Source organism: Anser anser (assembly GCF_964211835.1).
Source record: "Anser anser genome assembly, chromosome: 9".
In the NCBI taxonomy this organism is placed as follows: domain Eukaryota; kingdom Metazoa; phylum Chordata; class Aves; order Anseriformes; family Anatidae; genus Anser; species Anser anser.
Genome location: NC_139729.1, coordinates 4,275,899 through 4,290,914, shown reverse-complemented (window position 1 = coordinate 4,290,914; position 15,016 = coordinate 4,275,899). Strand labels below are relative to the sequence as shown.

At 44.7% G+C, this 15,016-nt stretch overlaps 1 protein-coding gene across 1 annotated transcript; it reads left to right on the top strand.

Annotated features, from left to right (window-relative positions):
* Positions 1-10,966: 10,966 nt before the first annotated feature.
* CHST2 (carbohydrate sulfotransferase 2) lies at positions 10,967-14,239 on the top strand. The gene has a single exon (XM_083848199.1). The coding sequence runs from the start codon at positions 11,087-11,089 to the stop codon at positions 12,380-12,382; it is 1,296 nt and encodes a 431-aa protein (XP_083704325.1). The 5' UTR covers positions 10,967-11,086; the 3' UTR covers positions 12,383-14,239.
* The last annotated feature ends 777 nt before the right edge of the window (positions 14,240-15,016 follow it).

Here is a 15,016-nt window from a genome sequence, read left to right as displayed (position 1 = left end):
TGAGGATACGAAGATGTTTACTTCAGATCTGCTTAACTTCTTTAAAACTATTATTTTTTGTCTTGGAGCTGCTTGTAAATAGAGGAATGATAAATGGTGCTGTTGTGAGTAAAGTGAGGATAGTTTGCCATAGGAATATTATATCTTCAGAATCAGTTGTGTACTTCATTTACGAGCTTAAAAATCCTCAGGGTAGGCAATCACTTAGCATATGGGTTAGCCAGGCATTTCAATAATTAATTTTGATTTCAGCTTTTATAAAATTTTAATCAGTGATTATAAAAGGTTCAAGCCAAGTAGCTACAGAGCTAAAGGAGCACACCCATTTGTAGTAGCATTTGTTTTGTAGTAGTTTTATAGTAACTTTTGTCAGTATCTTTATTGTCTAAACACCATCTATATAAGCATTCTTCTACCTCTTACTCTTTGCTTCATATCCCTGGCTTTAGACGAGCAGTTTTGTTACTAATAGAATTTTAAGAGCAATTAAGAACCTGTGTACATAACTGGATGCATGGTGGTTGGTTTTGTTTTGTTTTTCCCCCTCCTGTTGAAAAGAACATCCTTTGCTTCTATCTACTCTGCATTTTCTTCCCTGCTTTTATAAGTAGCTTTTGTTCATAATTTGATGTTTCTGCAAAGAAAAGGATATGGGAAACGGTATTTTGGTAGCTTTTTTTTTTTTTTGTAAGACTGCAAATTAGTACTTAAGACTGAAAATTAGGCTGCCTATGTTTTTTTTTGGTAAAGTGACAAGGTGTAGTCACTATGTCCATTACTGTGTGACTTGGGTTTGACTGACTAATGCTCTGTAGCATTTTAGGGTCAAGTGGTGAAAAATCGTCTACTTAACATAGGGTAGGCACAATTTTCATCCCGGGATTCAGCAAGTGAGACTGAGCTGAATCCTTGTGAAAAAAGCTGTAACCTGAAGGGGGTGTGATCCAGTGTTTTCCAGTGTTTTTTTTTTTTTGTGATTCTTTAGGAGGAGAGCCCACTATCCTTTAGTACTCCATAGTCAGGGAGCATCCAAACCTTTGCTTTGGAAGGGAGAGGAGAGATGAATGGATAAGGGGCTTCTGCTTTCTGCTTCTGCCCTGCCTTATGGATGATACCAGAGGTAAATATTCATGCTGCAGCAATTAGCTTTGTCCGAAGCTGAGACACTAACGTAGCTGGCTCCATCTGAGTTCTAGTGTGGCTGAGTAATGCTCCTGCAGCCTCAAAAACCAGCTGGTAAGCCTCATCTTCACATGGGGTCGGAGCTTGGGAAAGGGGTTCACATGAGAAGTTGAGTATACGTTAGATATTCGTAGTAACGTACGAGGGCTTGTCATGCTCATAGATTTTGGCGAAGACTCCCTGGTGCTCTGTATGGCATTGAGTATTACAGCACATTCTGGTTTTACATAAAAACCTAGATGCAGTTACATGTTTGTCTAATTTTTTTCCTGAACCAGTCCTGACTTCTGTGAGTCTCTTAAGAATTGCACTCACACTTTGGAAACGGACCCCATCTCACAGGAGGAAAACTACTTGGTTGCATAGAAACTCCTGACAATTCAAATGTTTTCCTTATTGGTATTACAGAAGTGTTTATAACTTAACTGTCTTTTTAAACCCTGTGACTTCCTTTGACTCCTCTGCACACCAGCTGCGTATACCTTTTGTAATGCTATTTGAGGAAGAGTTGGTTTCTGAACGTCAATGTCAGGCTCGTACTTAGGCACTGGGCACTGTGCAAAAGTTCTGTCTTCTCCTTGCATGTTTAGAAGTGTGAAGATAAAGCATTTATGACCATGGATAACAAATCTTGTTTTACAGATCATATGTTTAGAGTTGTAACCATCCGAAGATTTCACTAGTGCATCTGTCCCAGTGATACCGAATGTAATGCTGCTTTCTGCATTTATAAATCACCTTCTGCACTAGTGAGCCCTTTAAAAGTGCTGAAGTACTGTATTCATTGTTTCTTTGAATGCAGAGTTACTCTAGTGCTTTTTTTGATTATGAACTTTATATTTGTTACTTTGATAGTGTGTCTTGAGTGGACCTAGTTTAATTTTGTACAGACAATTCTCGAGGTTATGCTGCTATTGTCCTAGATGATACTTATTAAAACAATAACAGCAAAAAAAAAGCTGTATAATTTGAAGTTAAGCCCCAACTTGACCCAGATAGGTTTCTTTGAGACAAATGAAACCCTCAAAATGCTCCCCCCTCAAGTCTTAGTTTTTGAGGATACATATTGGTGTGCATATCCTCTAATGTTTTTTCATCACATTTTTTTTAAAAAATGCTAGATTTCCATGAAGACTTTTATTGCCTTAAAAACATGTGCTGGTAGTTGACTCAAGACCCCAACGTTGGGGTAACTTCAAAATGTGTACTGGTTTTTATTTAATGTATTTCCGAGACAGATTTTAAAGCTGATGCTGTAACAACTGCATTGGTAGTCCACTCTGGCACAAATAATGCTTGAAACATCTAGGTTATGCAGCGCTAAAATGGAAAATCCACCTTTAGGAGGACTTAAGGGTCAACCGTTGTTTAAGGCATGTTCTTGGCATATTAAAAAGAGAAAATATTCATGTCTCTTAGCCGTGTCTGTGAAAGAAATCTTGTGATGAAAAACAAGATCAGCCAAAAATGGCAGATTCATTTTGAGCATCTTTGATCACTTCAGGCAATCTTTTTTTCCATCCACACACATTTACAGTCCTTTGTTGGAATTAATGCTTGTAACAAAAATTTGAAGCATTCTTTGTTGTATTTCTGCAGATGGAGTAAGGTCTGAATTTTGTGTCTATGTTTAGATTGCTTGCTTGTACTTTAATAGAGCTACTTGAAGAATTTGGGGAGAGACTTTCTCAAATATTTTGAGTCTGTGCTGAATACTTCCATAAGAACTCATATATGGGTACGTTAAGGTAAAAGCAGATTTTGAAGGACATTTCGAATCACTGCCTTCTAAGTAAAGCTTAGTCTACTTTCCATGTACTTCTTTATTGAAAACAATTTAGATTTTTGGGGTAGTTATGAAGGTCCAACAAGACAAGTGAATTCCGTACAGCTGAAGGCAGCAGCAGTAGAGTAATATACATGCAAATTTTGTAGTTTAGTTCTTTTAAGATCATCTGTTTAGTAATGTGAGATTTGTGAAGTTATAAATCTGATACTAGCAGTCAAACCCTGGAAATAGAGTGAACTTTCTTGAATAAGGCTGTTAAGTTCCTAGATGTGTATTTCATTAAAATATTTCATAGTAATACTAGGAAACTTCTTTTTGTTCTCATTACTGCATGAGATATTGCCAGACTTTCAGTATACCACCAGTTCATGCTGCTGCTCTAACTTCTGTTGCTCGGTATTTAAGTCACTCTTGTAAGAATCATAACTGAAATGTTAATTTTTGTCCACATGTATTTTTCCTGTGTTGGATGCAGAAATCTTAAAGAATCGCATACAATTTTTTCTTCAACCTGCTTCTGTCAGCACAGTCAGTTTTCATGGGTAAGCTTGTTCCATTTGTTACTTTTCTGATGTCTAATCTTGTGCAGGGTTGTTTTACTGTGTAAATCTGTCATAAGCTGGAAAGTTTTCTGTTTGTGGTTATTTAGAGGAAATGATAGTTTCACGTTAACCTTTTTGTCTTTTTTCGTTTTGTATTCTACGCAGAAAATTTTCCAAATGACACGGTGACAATAAAACTGTCAGTTTGCCAATATCCAGAAATGGTTTTCTTTTTAAAGCTGGTGAAGTGTGATGTTCATGCATGTTCTGCTGAGAACAGTGTCCTGGCTTTGCTAGCTCTTCTGGTGGTTGACTTTGATTCTGCCTGTGTTGCCAAGCCGTAATCGCTGCTGCTCTCCTCCTGCTGTTACTAGTGACCTTGTTGTTTCTTAGAAACTCCTTGACGAGGCATGGGCTGTTCACCGTGGAGTTGCTTGTATAGTCCTCTTGAACAAAGAAAACCTCCTGCTTGCAACTGCTATGTAGGTACTGAGATGATGAGCAGCTTTTCAACACCTGAAACTGCTTGCAGGAGCTTCAAGGGAGACCACGTAGGGCTGTGGTGTGAGCCTGTGTGTTATGGTTGAGCCAGGGGCGCAGCTTTTTGCTGCTGCGTGGTGCAGGTCCTGTTCCTGCCTTTCTGTGCCACCTGTTCTGTCACTTATCTGTCCTTTCTGGTGACTTTTATGTCCTCTAAGTAGCTGGTTCAGTTCAGTAAGAGAAAAAGATTTTTTGTGTGTTGGTTTTAGCTTGGTTGACTTTTTTCAGTTGATTTGCCTCACTGCAGGAAACGGGGGCAGCCAACAAGCAGGATGGTGCTTGTTTTTGGTAGTGGTTCACTTGCTAACATGCGACTTCATCCACAGTGTTTTCTTTTGGAGCATTTGTTTGGATAAGATGGGTTGAATCGACGCTGCACTCTGCAGCCTGCTCGCTCCCACTCCTGGTCCCATACTCCTCTCGCCTTCCTGCCACCACCTCTCGTGCTTGTTTGACCACTGAGACCTGCGAGAGCTTGCTAAACCTGGAAAAGGGTAGCCTGGCAAAACAAGCAAAATATAGCTTTATTGCTTCAGGAGGCTGACTCTCCTTGTGGGAAGGTAAGCTGAGCACAGGGGTGGGCAGGTTTGTGTGATGAGGTGCGTGGGAGGAAGGAATCGCAGAATGGTGCCATCTCTTAGCAGCCATGAGCTGCTGCATTGGCTGTGCCTCGCTCTGTCTCCTCTCTTTGTCCATGAAGTTGGAGCCCATCAGTCAGTCTGGGGTGCAAATGCCTCCAAGGCAATTGAGTTCCTGCAAGATGTGAAAGACCAAAAAGGGGAAGGATGCCTTGTGTCCCCACGTGATGAGAGGCTGGAATATGAACCGATGTTGTTCGAGTCCAGAGCAATTGTCTAGGAGAGATTGTATGAATCTCCCAATTATGAACAATCTTACATTTTCACTTAGTTTCTTGACTCACAGTCAAGAAATGTGGTACGTTGTGATACCCCTTGAACTGTTTGCGCTATTCTTGCTTTTGCGTGGACTGGAAAACTTCCTGTAGCTGCTTGTCTAAATACAGACCATCATTTGTACTCTTCAAGGGTTTGTCAGCAAGCCATTGTGGAAACTCTGCATGGCCTGGGGACGGCCCCTTGGTCTGCGGCGGCTGACCAGAGGTGTACTTGACCCCCTTAAGAGGTGTAGGGGTTCCTGGACAATGCAAACCTTGGGGGTGGAGGGTGCTAAGATGTTAATTAACCATTAACACTGTTTTTGGTCATGGGAATATTAAGAATACCTTGAAATGGGTGTAGCAGAGAGTAGTGTATTGGTGCAGTGTGGCTAAGGTGGCTCTTAGGTGTGACCTGCCAAAGGTTGTGCAAGTTTTTGATGTGGAACAACAGTTCAGTGCCTGTTTTAAGGTATGCAGTTATAAAAGTCGAATCTCTTAATTTCCTTTAGAACATAAAACTGTTATACAACAGTTGAGAAGGTGATTTTAATTTTAATAAAAGTCAAATAGAGACTTAACTGCACCATAATGTCCTCAGGACAGTCATAAAATTCTGGAATTCCTTCAGCTGCACAAACAGGACTTTATAAATATTTATTGAAATTAACTTTATTGAAAATGTCACCTGTGTAACTGGAAGTAAACATAAAGGAGAAATATGTGGGTAAGGGAACAGCTTGCTACAGATAGGCTGTCCAGTTTGCTGCATGTTTCTGTTCTGTGACCAGCTACTGACACGTGTTTTAATTTTGGTCCATGTCAGCTGCTTCTGCAGTGCTGGTTCTGCACGCACTGCACAGAAGGAACATCTGAAGAGAAACATACTCGAGAAGGCAGATTGCTGCACCCATCAGTTAATCAAACGTCTGCTGAAGATTTTAGCATCATTGGAGATAATTGTGTTTCAAGGGGAATCAGCTGCTACTACTGCACAAAACTTTCAGTAAGCTGTGAGACATTTCACCCAGTACTAAAAGGAAAGGTGCAAAAATATAAACATCTGTAATTTTTAAGGCTACTGTGCAGTCTTTTCTCACTCATCTCTATTGGTGTTGCTACAATACAGACTTAAATAATTTCATGGGTCTTCTAGTTTGGGCAGCTACTCAATTTTACATAATTTTTGTTCATATTGCCATCTATGAAATCGTCCATTGGTTTTAAGAACCTCACTTTTGAGTGGTGTTTGAGGAATTTGGCATCTGTATTTACCCTGAATAGGTTAGATACATGAGTTTTAATACCCAGAACTTATCACACTCTAAGTTTATTACAGCCTAAGCTTCCATCTTTCATCCAAAATTAATTTGTCTTAAAAGATCAAGCCTTGCTGAAACTTGTTTTCAGGAAGAACAACTTCACCTTGTTCCCACTCCATCCCTCTAACACAGGGGAAAGGCTTGGAGCATTAAAAAGTCATGTCAGGAAGTGTTCTAGTGAAGGTCAAACCTTTCACAGCATTGTGCTTTGCCAGCCCCATCCGTTAAAGGATGGTTCGTTAGTAGGCAGATTTTGGGGAATTCAGGCTAGGGCCATATCGCTTCTGGGGGAATCACTCAGCTAGTCAGGATTTGGGTTGTCTAAATATTACATGTAAAAAATCAAAATATAATTACCACGTATAAAATATTAAGGTGTATCATAAAATATTTAAGCATTAAATGCAAAAAAAAGTTTTTTCCTTGTAGCTTGAATTGTGGAGTTTTGATCACAGTTACTTAACCCTCAGTCAATGCATTGTTCACTGCAGAGGTTGAGGTAAGTGCAGCTGACTTATTTATGTCTGAGGAATGACTGGGTTTTGTAGTGTGGATCTCCACGGGCTACACTGTAATTATACTGTGTATCTGCACCCTTATTAGGGTGTGTACTTGCCCAGGAAAAGATGTGGTTTTGGCTCCTTCAAAGCAAACAAGATGTAATGCTTAAAAAGAGAAGCTGGCCTAGAAATAAGGTTGTTTTATCTGTTTATTTTTAATATAAGGTGAATTGTCATTATCAACAAAAAGATTGTTATTTAACGTGAGTGATCTAGTATACTGAATACTAAGGAGCATAAGTTAGACTGAAATGAGTTAAAATAGAGGATGGAAAATGTATAATGAAATATTTGGACAAATATTTGAAGGGCTGTTTCTGTTCTGCCTTGGAACGTTTGTCTTTCACATAGTTACTGTGGCTCTTATCGCATCAGTTTTTATTCTATGGGTCTTGCATATAGGTGAGACCATAAATGAGGCCATGCAGAGCCTGGACCGGCTGAGAAACACCGAGACTTGCTCTGCCCACTCGCAGAGCTAGGTCTAAGAAACTAAGCAAAGTTTAACCCTAGAAATTACTTGTAAAGATTTAAAATAACTCTTTCACTGTAGTACTGATTTTAATTCACTTTTTGATGGGCTACAGTGCCATCATTAAAATTGAGCAAATACTTAAATATTTCACTGAACCAGGGCTCTATTTCATAGTTTTTTAAAGCCTTAGGGCAGCTGGGGAAATCATGGAGTTAGCTCTGCAAGTGGGAGAAGTTATCAGTCGTCTTTGGTGAGGAACTTGTCCCTGGCCTTGTTATAAAAACCTGCTGCATTGCATTCCTTGATTTTAATTTTAATTTTAATTTATTTTTTTAATCTGTTAGTGTACATATTTTTTCTTCAAGAGCAAAAAATAAAAGTTCGTAACTACCAGCTGTCTGATGATACTTTTTGTTAGTACTTGGCGATAGATGATTGATTCATTGGTACAGTCTGTACACTTCCACAAGTCCATCCTTTAAACTTGGTGTGTGTAAGTGAACTTCTCAGCTACTTGCAGGAATTAAGATCATTGTTGCAGTCCATTGCTCTGGTTTACACAGCCAGAGCCTTACAAAACAGCTGGTATCTGCCCTCCTGCAGCACAGCCCCAAACTCCCTGTTGCAGCCCTTGATGATGACTGCTGCCTGCCTCCATTCTTTCTCTCAAAGACAGGCAAATAATTTAAATTCTAGACTGCAGAATTAAAAAAATAGACAAAACGAACCCAGAATCCCCTTAAGGAGAGTTCTTTGGATGCAAAGACACGGCCCAAAACAGTGCGTCTCATCTTCATCAACAGATCTGCAAAGGGAGTGATCTGTTTTTTTGTTTGTTTTTGCTGTCTATGCTTATAATGCTCTGCATCAGATTGATTTTGAAAAAAACCCAAACTTTGTGTGAATTGGAAGGTGACAGCGTAAATATTTTCCACACAGGCTTATTAAATATTCATTGATACTGAGTTGCTTAGAGTGATAACTTGACTACCAGGTCTGAAACTTGTTCCGGGAGGATCGAATATTGCAGCTGCACTGAACCTGATTGATTTCAGTTGGGTTCTGCATGGGTGCTTGAGTCCACCTGCACAGAATAAATACATACATATCTCCAGTTTTGAAAAAGAAGGTTCCATTTTGCAGTGTGTAGGTCGAAGTAAAGAGCTGCTTGGACCCGTGTTTTCCGAAGTTGAGACAGAGTAGTATAATGAAAGCAGTATTACTGTTAGTACTCATACGTTCACTGATTCAGAGAGATGTAACTGCTGTGTAACAGCAGGGAAGGTGCAGAATCCAATTACAGCTTTTAATGTTTGGATTTACTGATTAGTTTTGTCATTTCAAATGTTCTACTTCTGGTTCTTGTTTGCTTATCTTTGTTACTTGCTAAACTTTAAATTGTACGAGAACTGGAGATGGTGTTGTAGGTCATGTCGTCGTTCATCCCTCCCCCCCCCCCCAATTTTCTACCTGTCTCCAACCAAGTGAAGTGGAAAGAAAGGATTAATGTGAACTTGATGATATTTTAATGATTTTACTGATATGAATTGGTTTTTTGTTTGTTTTTTTTCCCCTCCCGCTAGTCTATGCCCTTTATTGCATTAGTGCTGCAGTACGACACTGGTGGGGGATGCTGCTTTATGAGCTATAGTGTCCCACTACCGATGTAGTTACTCATGATTTAACGTAGCCTAATGCTGTTACAGACCGTTCCAGAATTTAAAATTAACATTTTTTCTTTAGCTAGGTTAAGGTCATTTCATCTTTTAGTGTGTATGTAAAACCAAAGAAATATTAGATCCTTATCTTTATAAAAGGGATATAAATAGAAGCCTTTTTTATGCAAAGAACTCAAGGATTAGGTCCAAAGGATAAAATAGCTGCAGGAGTTTTATGCTGCATAGATGTTTCAGAGATATATCATTTTTCATTATATACTGTGTCCAAAGCTGCAGTTCAATTGTTACAAGCTCATTGGTTTTCAACTTTGTATTTATTTTGTGAAGTAGATGCACTTATTTTTTCAGAATGGGTCTTTAAATGCTTCCTCTGGACTGCTGTAGGTTTAAAAGACAAACAATAACAACATAAAACCCTTTCCCCCTTGCTTTTTGGTGAAATGCACTTTTCTCCAATATTTAGTGTTTCTTTAAATTTTGCTGTTAACAAGTTACCATAAGTCACAGTCACATTGTAACACTGCAGCCGCTGCCATTTGTGGAGCCATTCCCACTTTGTTCCGTGGCGTTTTATCGCTGCAGCTCAGGGGAGCGCAGGGGGTGGAGGTGCCCCCGTCCCCCTGGGCTGCCTGGGGGCCCCGTCAGCCCTCGTGCTTTGGAGGAGTGGGCTGGGGAGAGCAGAGCCCTCCTGCTGTGTTGGGTTAAAACTGCTCACCTTAGACATGCTCTGCTGGCCCCCAAGATTTTCCTAAGAGGAAGCTTAGCTGTTAGTATTGCAGCAGAAAATTTGGGAGGAATAGAGAAATCCTTTTATGAGGAGTGTAAAGATTCCTTACAGTATATTTAGCTCCTTCACCCTACTGCAGGTTTTTTTTGTTGTTTGCTTGTTTACAGAGTGGTACCGGACAAGATAGATGGCAGATAAAATGTAAATTCATCTCTGCACGTGCTGTATTGTTGCATTCCTGCTACACAGAAAATACACGTTCCAGAACTAACTTCAGTCACCGTCATCAGTTGAGGCATGAGCCAGGGGGAGCTCTCCAGCAGCTCCCTTCTACCACCTGCCCTACACCTGGGCTGCATCCTGTGCATGTGCTTGTGTGTCCCTGTCCCAAAGCTGTCTTGCTGCCTCTCTGCAGCTCAGCCGGCACCCAGGCTCCCCATCGCAGGGCTGGGCCTGTGGCCCCCCTGTGCTCAGCACCCAGCGCTCCTCCACCGCTGCTTTCGTGGATGCCAGGGCAGAAAGCGAACGGGGGCTAAACCAACCATTGCAACACCACCACCTGCTTACCGGTGGCAGTCACCGCTCTTTCCAAGAACTGAAGGCAGATAACTCTTCCCTCGGTCGCAGCTCTGCAAAAGCATCATTTTTCTTTTGCTTTTGGAGAAGTTCCTAGCAGAAACACAGAGCAGGTTGAGTTTCTGCAGCTTGGGTAACGGGGCAGGGGCCCTTCCTTAGCGCTGCCAGGCCCTTTGTGTCATCCTCCCCTCTCCTGTCTCCTGGCTCGGCCGCGCTGGCGGCACCCCCCCCCCCCTCCTGGGGAGGGGGCTGCAGGACGAGCCCCCCGGCCCGGGGCCGGCTCCCCGCCCGTTCCTCCCCCCGACACGGACGAGCGGCGCCGGCTGCCGCCAACGGGGGGGGGCGCGGCGAGGGGCGGGGCGGGCTGGGGCCGGGCGCCGCCATTTCGGGCCGCACCTCAGCGGCCGCTCGGGGGGGCCGGGACGGGATGCACGCTGTGGACGCGGGGGCCCCCGCCGGCTCTCCCCGCCCCCGGGGCGGAGCGCAGCGGAGCCCGGCCCGGCGCCGCCTCTGCCCCGGCGGCCGCGGCGAGTTCGGGCTGCGGCGGCGCCGGGCGATGGCGGCGCGGCAGAAGCGCGGGGGGCCGCGCGGCCTCTAAGTAGGGCAGCGGCGGGGCGGGGGGGGGGGCGGCGGCGGCGGCGACGGGGCCGTCACGGCGGCGGCGGCGGCTGCGCCATGTGGGCCGGGCGCGGGGGGCCGGCCGGGAGACGGCGCCGGGGGCGGTGCGCCCTGCTGCCCGCCGCGGGGCCCGGGGCGCCGGGGCGCTGAGCAACAGTTGGCCCCGCTGCCGCCGCCCAGCATGAAAGTGTGCCGGCGGAAGGCGCTGGCGCTGTGCCTGGGCTACGCGCTCCTGCTGCTCCTCGCCGCCCTCAACCTGCTGGAGTACAAGTGGCGGCGGGAGCCGCGGCGCTGCGGTGAGCCCCCGGCGGCCCCCCGGCACCGGCCCCCGCCGCCGCCCCCGGCGCCGTCGGTGGGGAGCCGCGGTCCGCAGGGCGCCCGGCGGCAGCTGGTCTACGTGTTCACCACCTGGCGCTCCGGGTCGTCCTTCTTTGGGGAGCTCTTCAACCAGAACCCCGAGGTCTTCTTCCTCTACGAGCCCGTGTGGCACGTCTGGCAGAAGCTGTACCCCGGGGACGCCGTCTCGCTGCAAGGGGCGGCCCGCGACATGCTGAGCTCCCTGTACCGCTGCGACCTCTCCGTCTTCCAGCTCTACAGCACGGCGGGCGCTGGGAAGAACCTCACCACGCTGGGCATCTTCGGGGCGGCTACCAACAAGGTCATCTGCTCCTCGCCCCTCTGCCCGGCCTACCGCAAGGAGGTGGTGGGCATGGTGGACGACCGGGTGTGCAAGAAGTGCCCCCCGCAGCGCCTCAGCCGCTTCCAGGAGGAGTGCCACAAGTATCGCACGCTGGTCATCAAGGGCGTCCGCGTCTTCGACCTGGCTGTCCTCGCCCCGCTTATGCGGGACCCGACCCTGGACCTCAAAGTCATCCACCTGGTGCGGGACCCGCGGGCGGTTGCCAGCTCCCGCATCAAATCCCGGCACGGCCTCATCCGGGAGAGCCTGCAGGTGGTGAGGAGTCGGGACCCCCGCATCCACCGCATGCCCTTCCTCGACGCTGGCCACAAGCTGGGTGGAAAGAAGGAGGGGGGGGGCGGCTCGGACTACCACGCCCTGGGTGCCATGGAGGTCATCTGCAGCAGCATGGCCAAGACCCTGCAGACTGCCCTGCACCCCCCTGACTGGCTCCAGGGCAATTACATGGCTGTGCGCTACGAGGACCTGGTGGTCGAGCCCATCAAGACTCTGCGGCAGGTGTACGGCTTCGTTAACCTGGCGGTCAGCCCAGAGATGGAGAAGTTCACCCTCAACATGACCAGTGGTCCCGGCTACTCATCCAAGCCCTTTGTGGTGTCGGCCAGGAACGCCACCCAGGCGCTGAGCGCCTGGAGGACTGCACTCAGCTACCAACAGATCAAGCAAGTCGAGGAGTACTGCCACCAGCCCATGGCCTTGCTGGGCTACGAGAGGGTCGGCAGCCCTGAAGAAGTGAAGGACCTCAGCAGAACGTTGCTCAGGAAGCCGCGGCTGTGACCGGGCAGTGCCAGACACTCTCGGGGACGGCTGAGCCCCTCCAGGGAGAGGAGCCGGTCCTGCGGGCTTGAGGGAGGGAGGGAGCTGGGAAAAGCAGCCAGGCTCCTGATTTCCTCCAGAGACTGATGAAGGGTAACATGCAGTAATGTGATGATTTCTTTTTTGTTCATTTGATTGTTTTTTGTTCTTCTTCACTTGCATTGGGTTAGATGCGATTAAAAAAAAAATAAAGTGGAACTGAAAATATGTGGAAAGTCCCTTTCCCCTTCCCTAAAATGCCAGGCGAGCTTCTGTACCAAAATGTTGTTTATGGAGTTCTGGTGGGTTTGAAGATGGTTACAAAAACTCCTGCACAATTCCTAATACTTGTATATCTCCCTTGGTGCAGAGGGGATGCCCTTGGAAAGCGTAATGCTGAAAATACACTTTTGTATGAAAGTAAATGTTCAGACATGATAGTAATAAAAAAACAATAAATGATATTCATTTTTATAATTACCTCAATTGTTTGGGAATTACAGTGTTGCATATGTACAGCTAGAAGGGAGGCTCGTTTAATAATAGGAAGGAGGACTTTTTTAAGGGTATGGGTTGAGGGCTGGACTGTAACGTTTGACGTGTTCAAAGATTACAAGCTGCTCTCGCAAAAACAAGTACAGATCTCACAAATGCAGTTCAGGTTTTATGGCTATGTCAGAGCAGGTTTCCATTTAACGACTGTCCTTTTTGTTGTATTTAAAAAGTCTTTCAAGTGCCACTGTATTAGTGTCCTAAGAGTTTTAAAGTGTTTGCCATCACAGCAGTATTTATTTTTGTCTTGACGTGTATGTCCAGGAGTCACTGTCAAATAGAAGTGGATCTACAGTGTGACAAAAACTGCAGGATTTAAAAGGACATTTATCATACTGGAAACATTAGCATGTGTGAAAACTAAAATAAAATTATAAATATATATATTATATAGTGCTAACGATACAGTGAGATATTTAAGGTATTTCTTGACATTCATTGGTAACAGGCATAGCAGGGAAGCATAGAAAAACACATAAAATGTTTTATTTTCCCCCCTTCTCTAAGTGTCTGAGGGTATATTTATGTATGAGGAGGGAAGAAACATACGGCTGTGTGTTCATAGCTGTAACAGAGCTTTTACAGAGTCAACCTAGCGTTTGAATTCAGAGAGCGCTGGTTAGAGACTCGCTTGTTGTCAATTGTCATTGCTCTACGATGGAGCCAGATGGTGATCTGGCTCTTTCTGGGAGCTTTGCCTAGAGACTCTGTCCTGTTGTTCAACTTGATTTAAAAAAATAAAAATAAAAATAGTAAAAAAAAAGATTTTACTACTAGTTTTATAATTTCCCGAAGAAGTCCCGGTTTGCTAAAGGTCAAATGACGTGTTGCGTACAAGAAGCGCAAACACCTCAAGTACTTTTTAATCTCGGTGGTGGTCACTAATGTTCTTTAAAGGCTCATTTTGGACCTTGTGTTTTTAAACAGAAGTGGTTTTGCCAAACTGTTCTCTTAGGAGACTACAGACTTTTCTACAGGAAGTATATTTTACATTGCCTATCTGTGTGTTGTGCTTTCTGCAAATGTGAAGAGTATGGGTAGGAAGAAGGAAATGGATTTGTGAAAATAAAATGATACAAACAGGATGCTGATAAGTGTGTGCGCGCGTGTATGTGTGAACACGTTAGTGATGTGTAATTTGTCTATTTCTTGTATTAGACTTTAAGTTAAAAAGGTGATAATGAGCTACTATGCTATTTGAATTCTTGGTGAAACCTTGGCATTAGATGTTAAACTTGCTCTGAAAAGGAAATAGACATTTAATAAACTAGTAAAAAGAGGATCGCATAAGGTTGCCTATACACTTGCTGAATGACTGTAAAACATGCTCATTGCCTCAGTTCATCATCAACAGCAGCATAAACAACATTAATGATATCAATCACTGGGAAATCTTATAATTGGCCTATTAAGATGTATTCTCAAATTCCAGAGAGAAGTGCTAAAAATTGAAGGGATAGTTAATTTGGTATTTAAAACACATACTGAGGTACTTGTGTTTTTGTGGAGTTAGGTGGTTTCTGTTACCACTTGTACGTATTCTGATTTGATGCTGAATGGATCCTGGACATCTAGGTTTGAGCTCTATGTTCTTTTTTCTTTTTTTCCCAGTCGCAGTGCTCTGGGACAGTGCTTGAAAATCTGACCTTACAGAGCACGTCGCTTGCTTTTTATCTGCCCATGGCTTCGTGAAATGCCGGTGCTACCCGTTGCAACAGCCGCACAGCGTTCGCCAGCTCTGCTGTCGGCAGGGCGAGCAGTGCCCGGGCAGGCTGCGGTGCCTCTGCAGAGCGGTGTGCCGCCCGCGGGGAAAACAAGCCCTGCTCCCCTCCGGGCTTGGACGCTGCATCCGTGATTTCAGCGCCTGCCATCTGAAGTACAAAGCTTTGCTGCAATTTCTAAACGGGACTTTCTCACGACAGCATGTTACAGCACAAGACCTTTTAATTTTGGGGGGCAGCCTGGTCATTTGTGCGTGCAGAGTTCCTTGCTCTCTTCTGCAAGAGTGTCGTGGTTTAGTAAAGTGAACAGGAATCGCCCTTTTGACTGAGAAATTGATGAGCC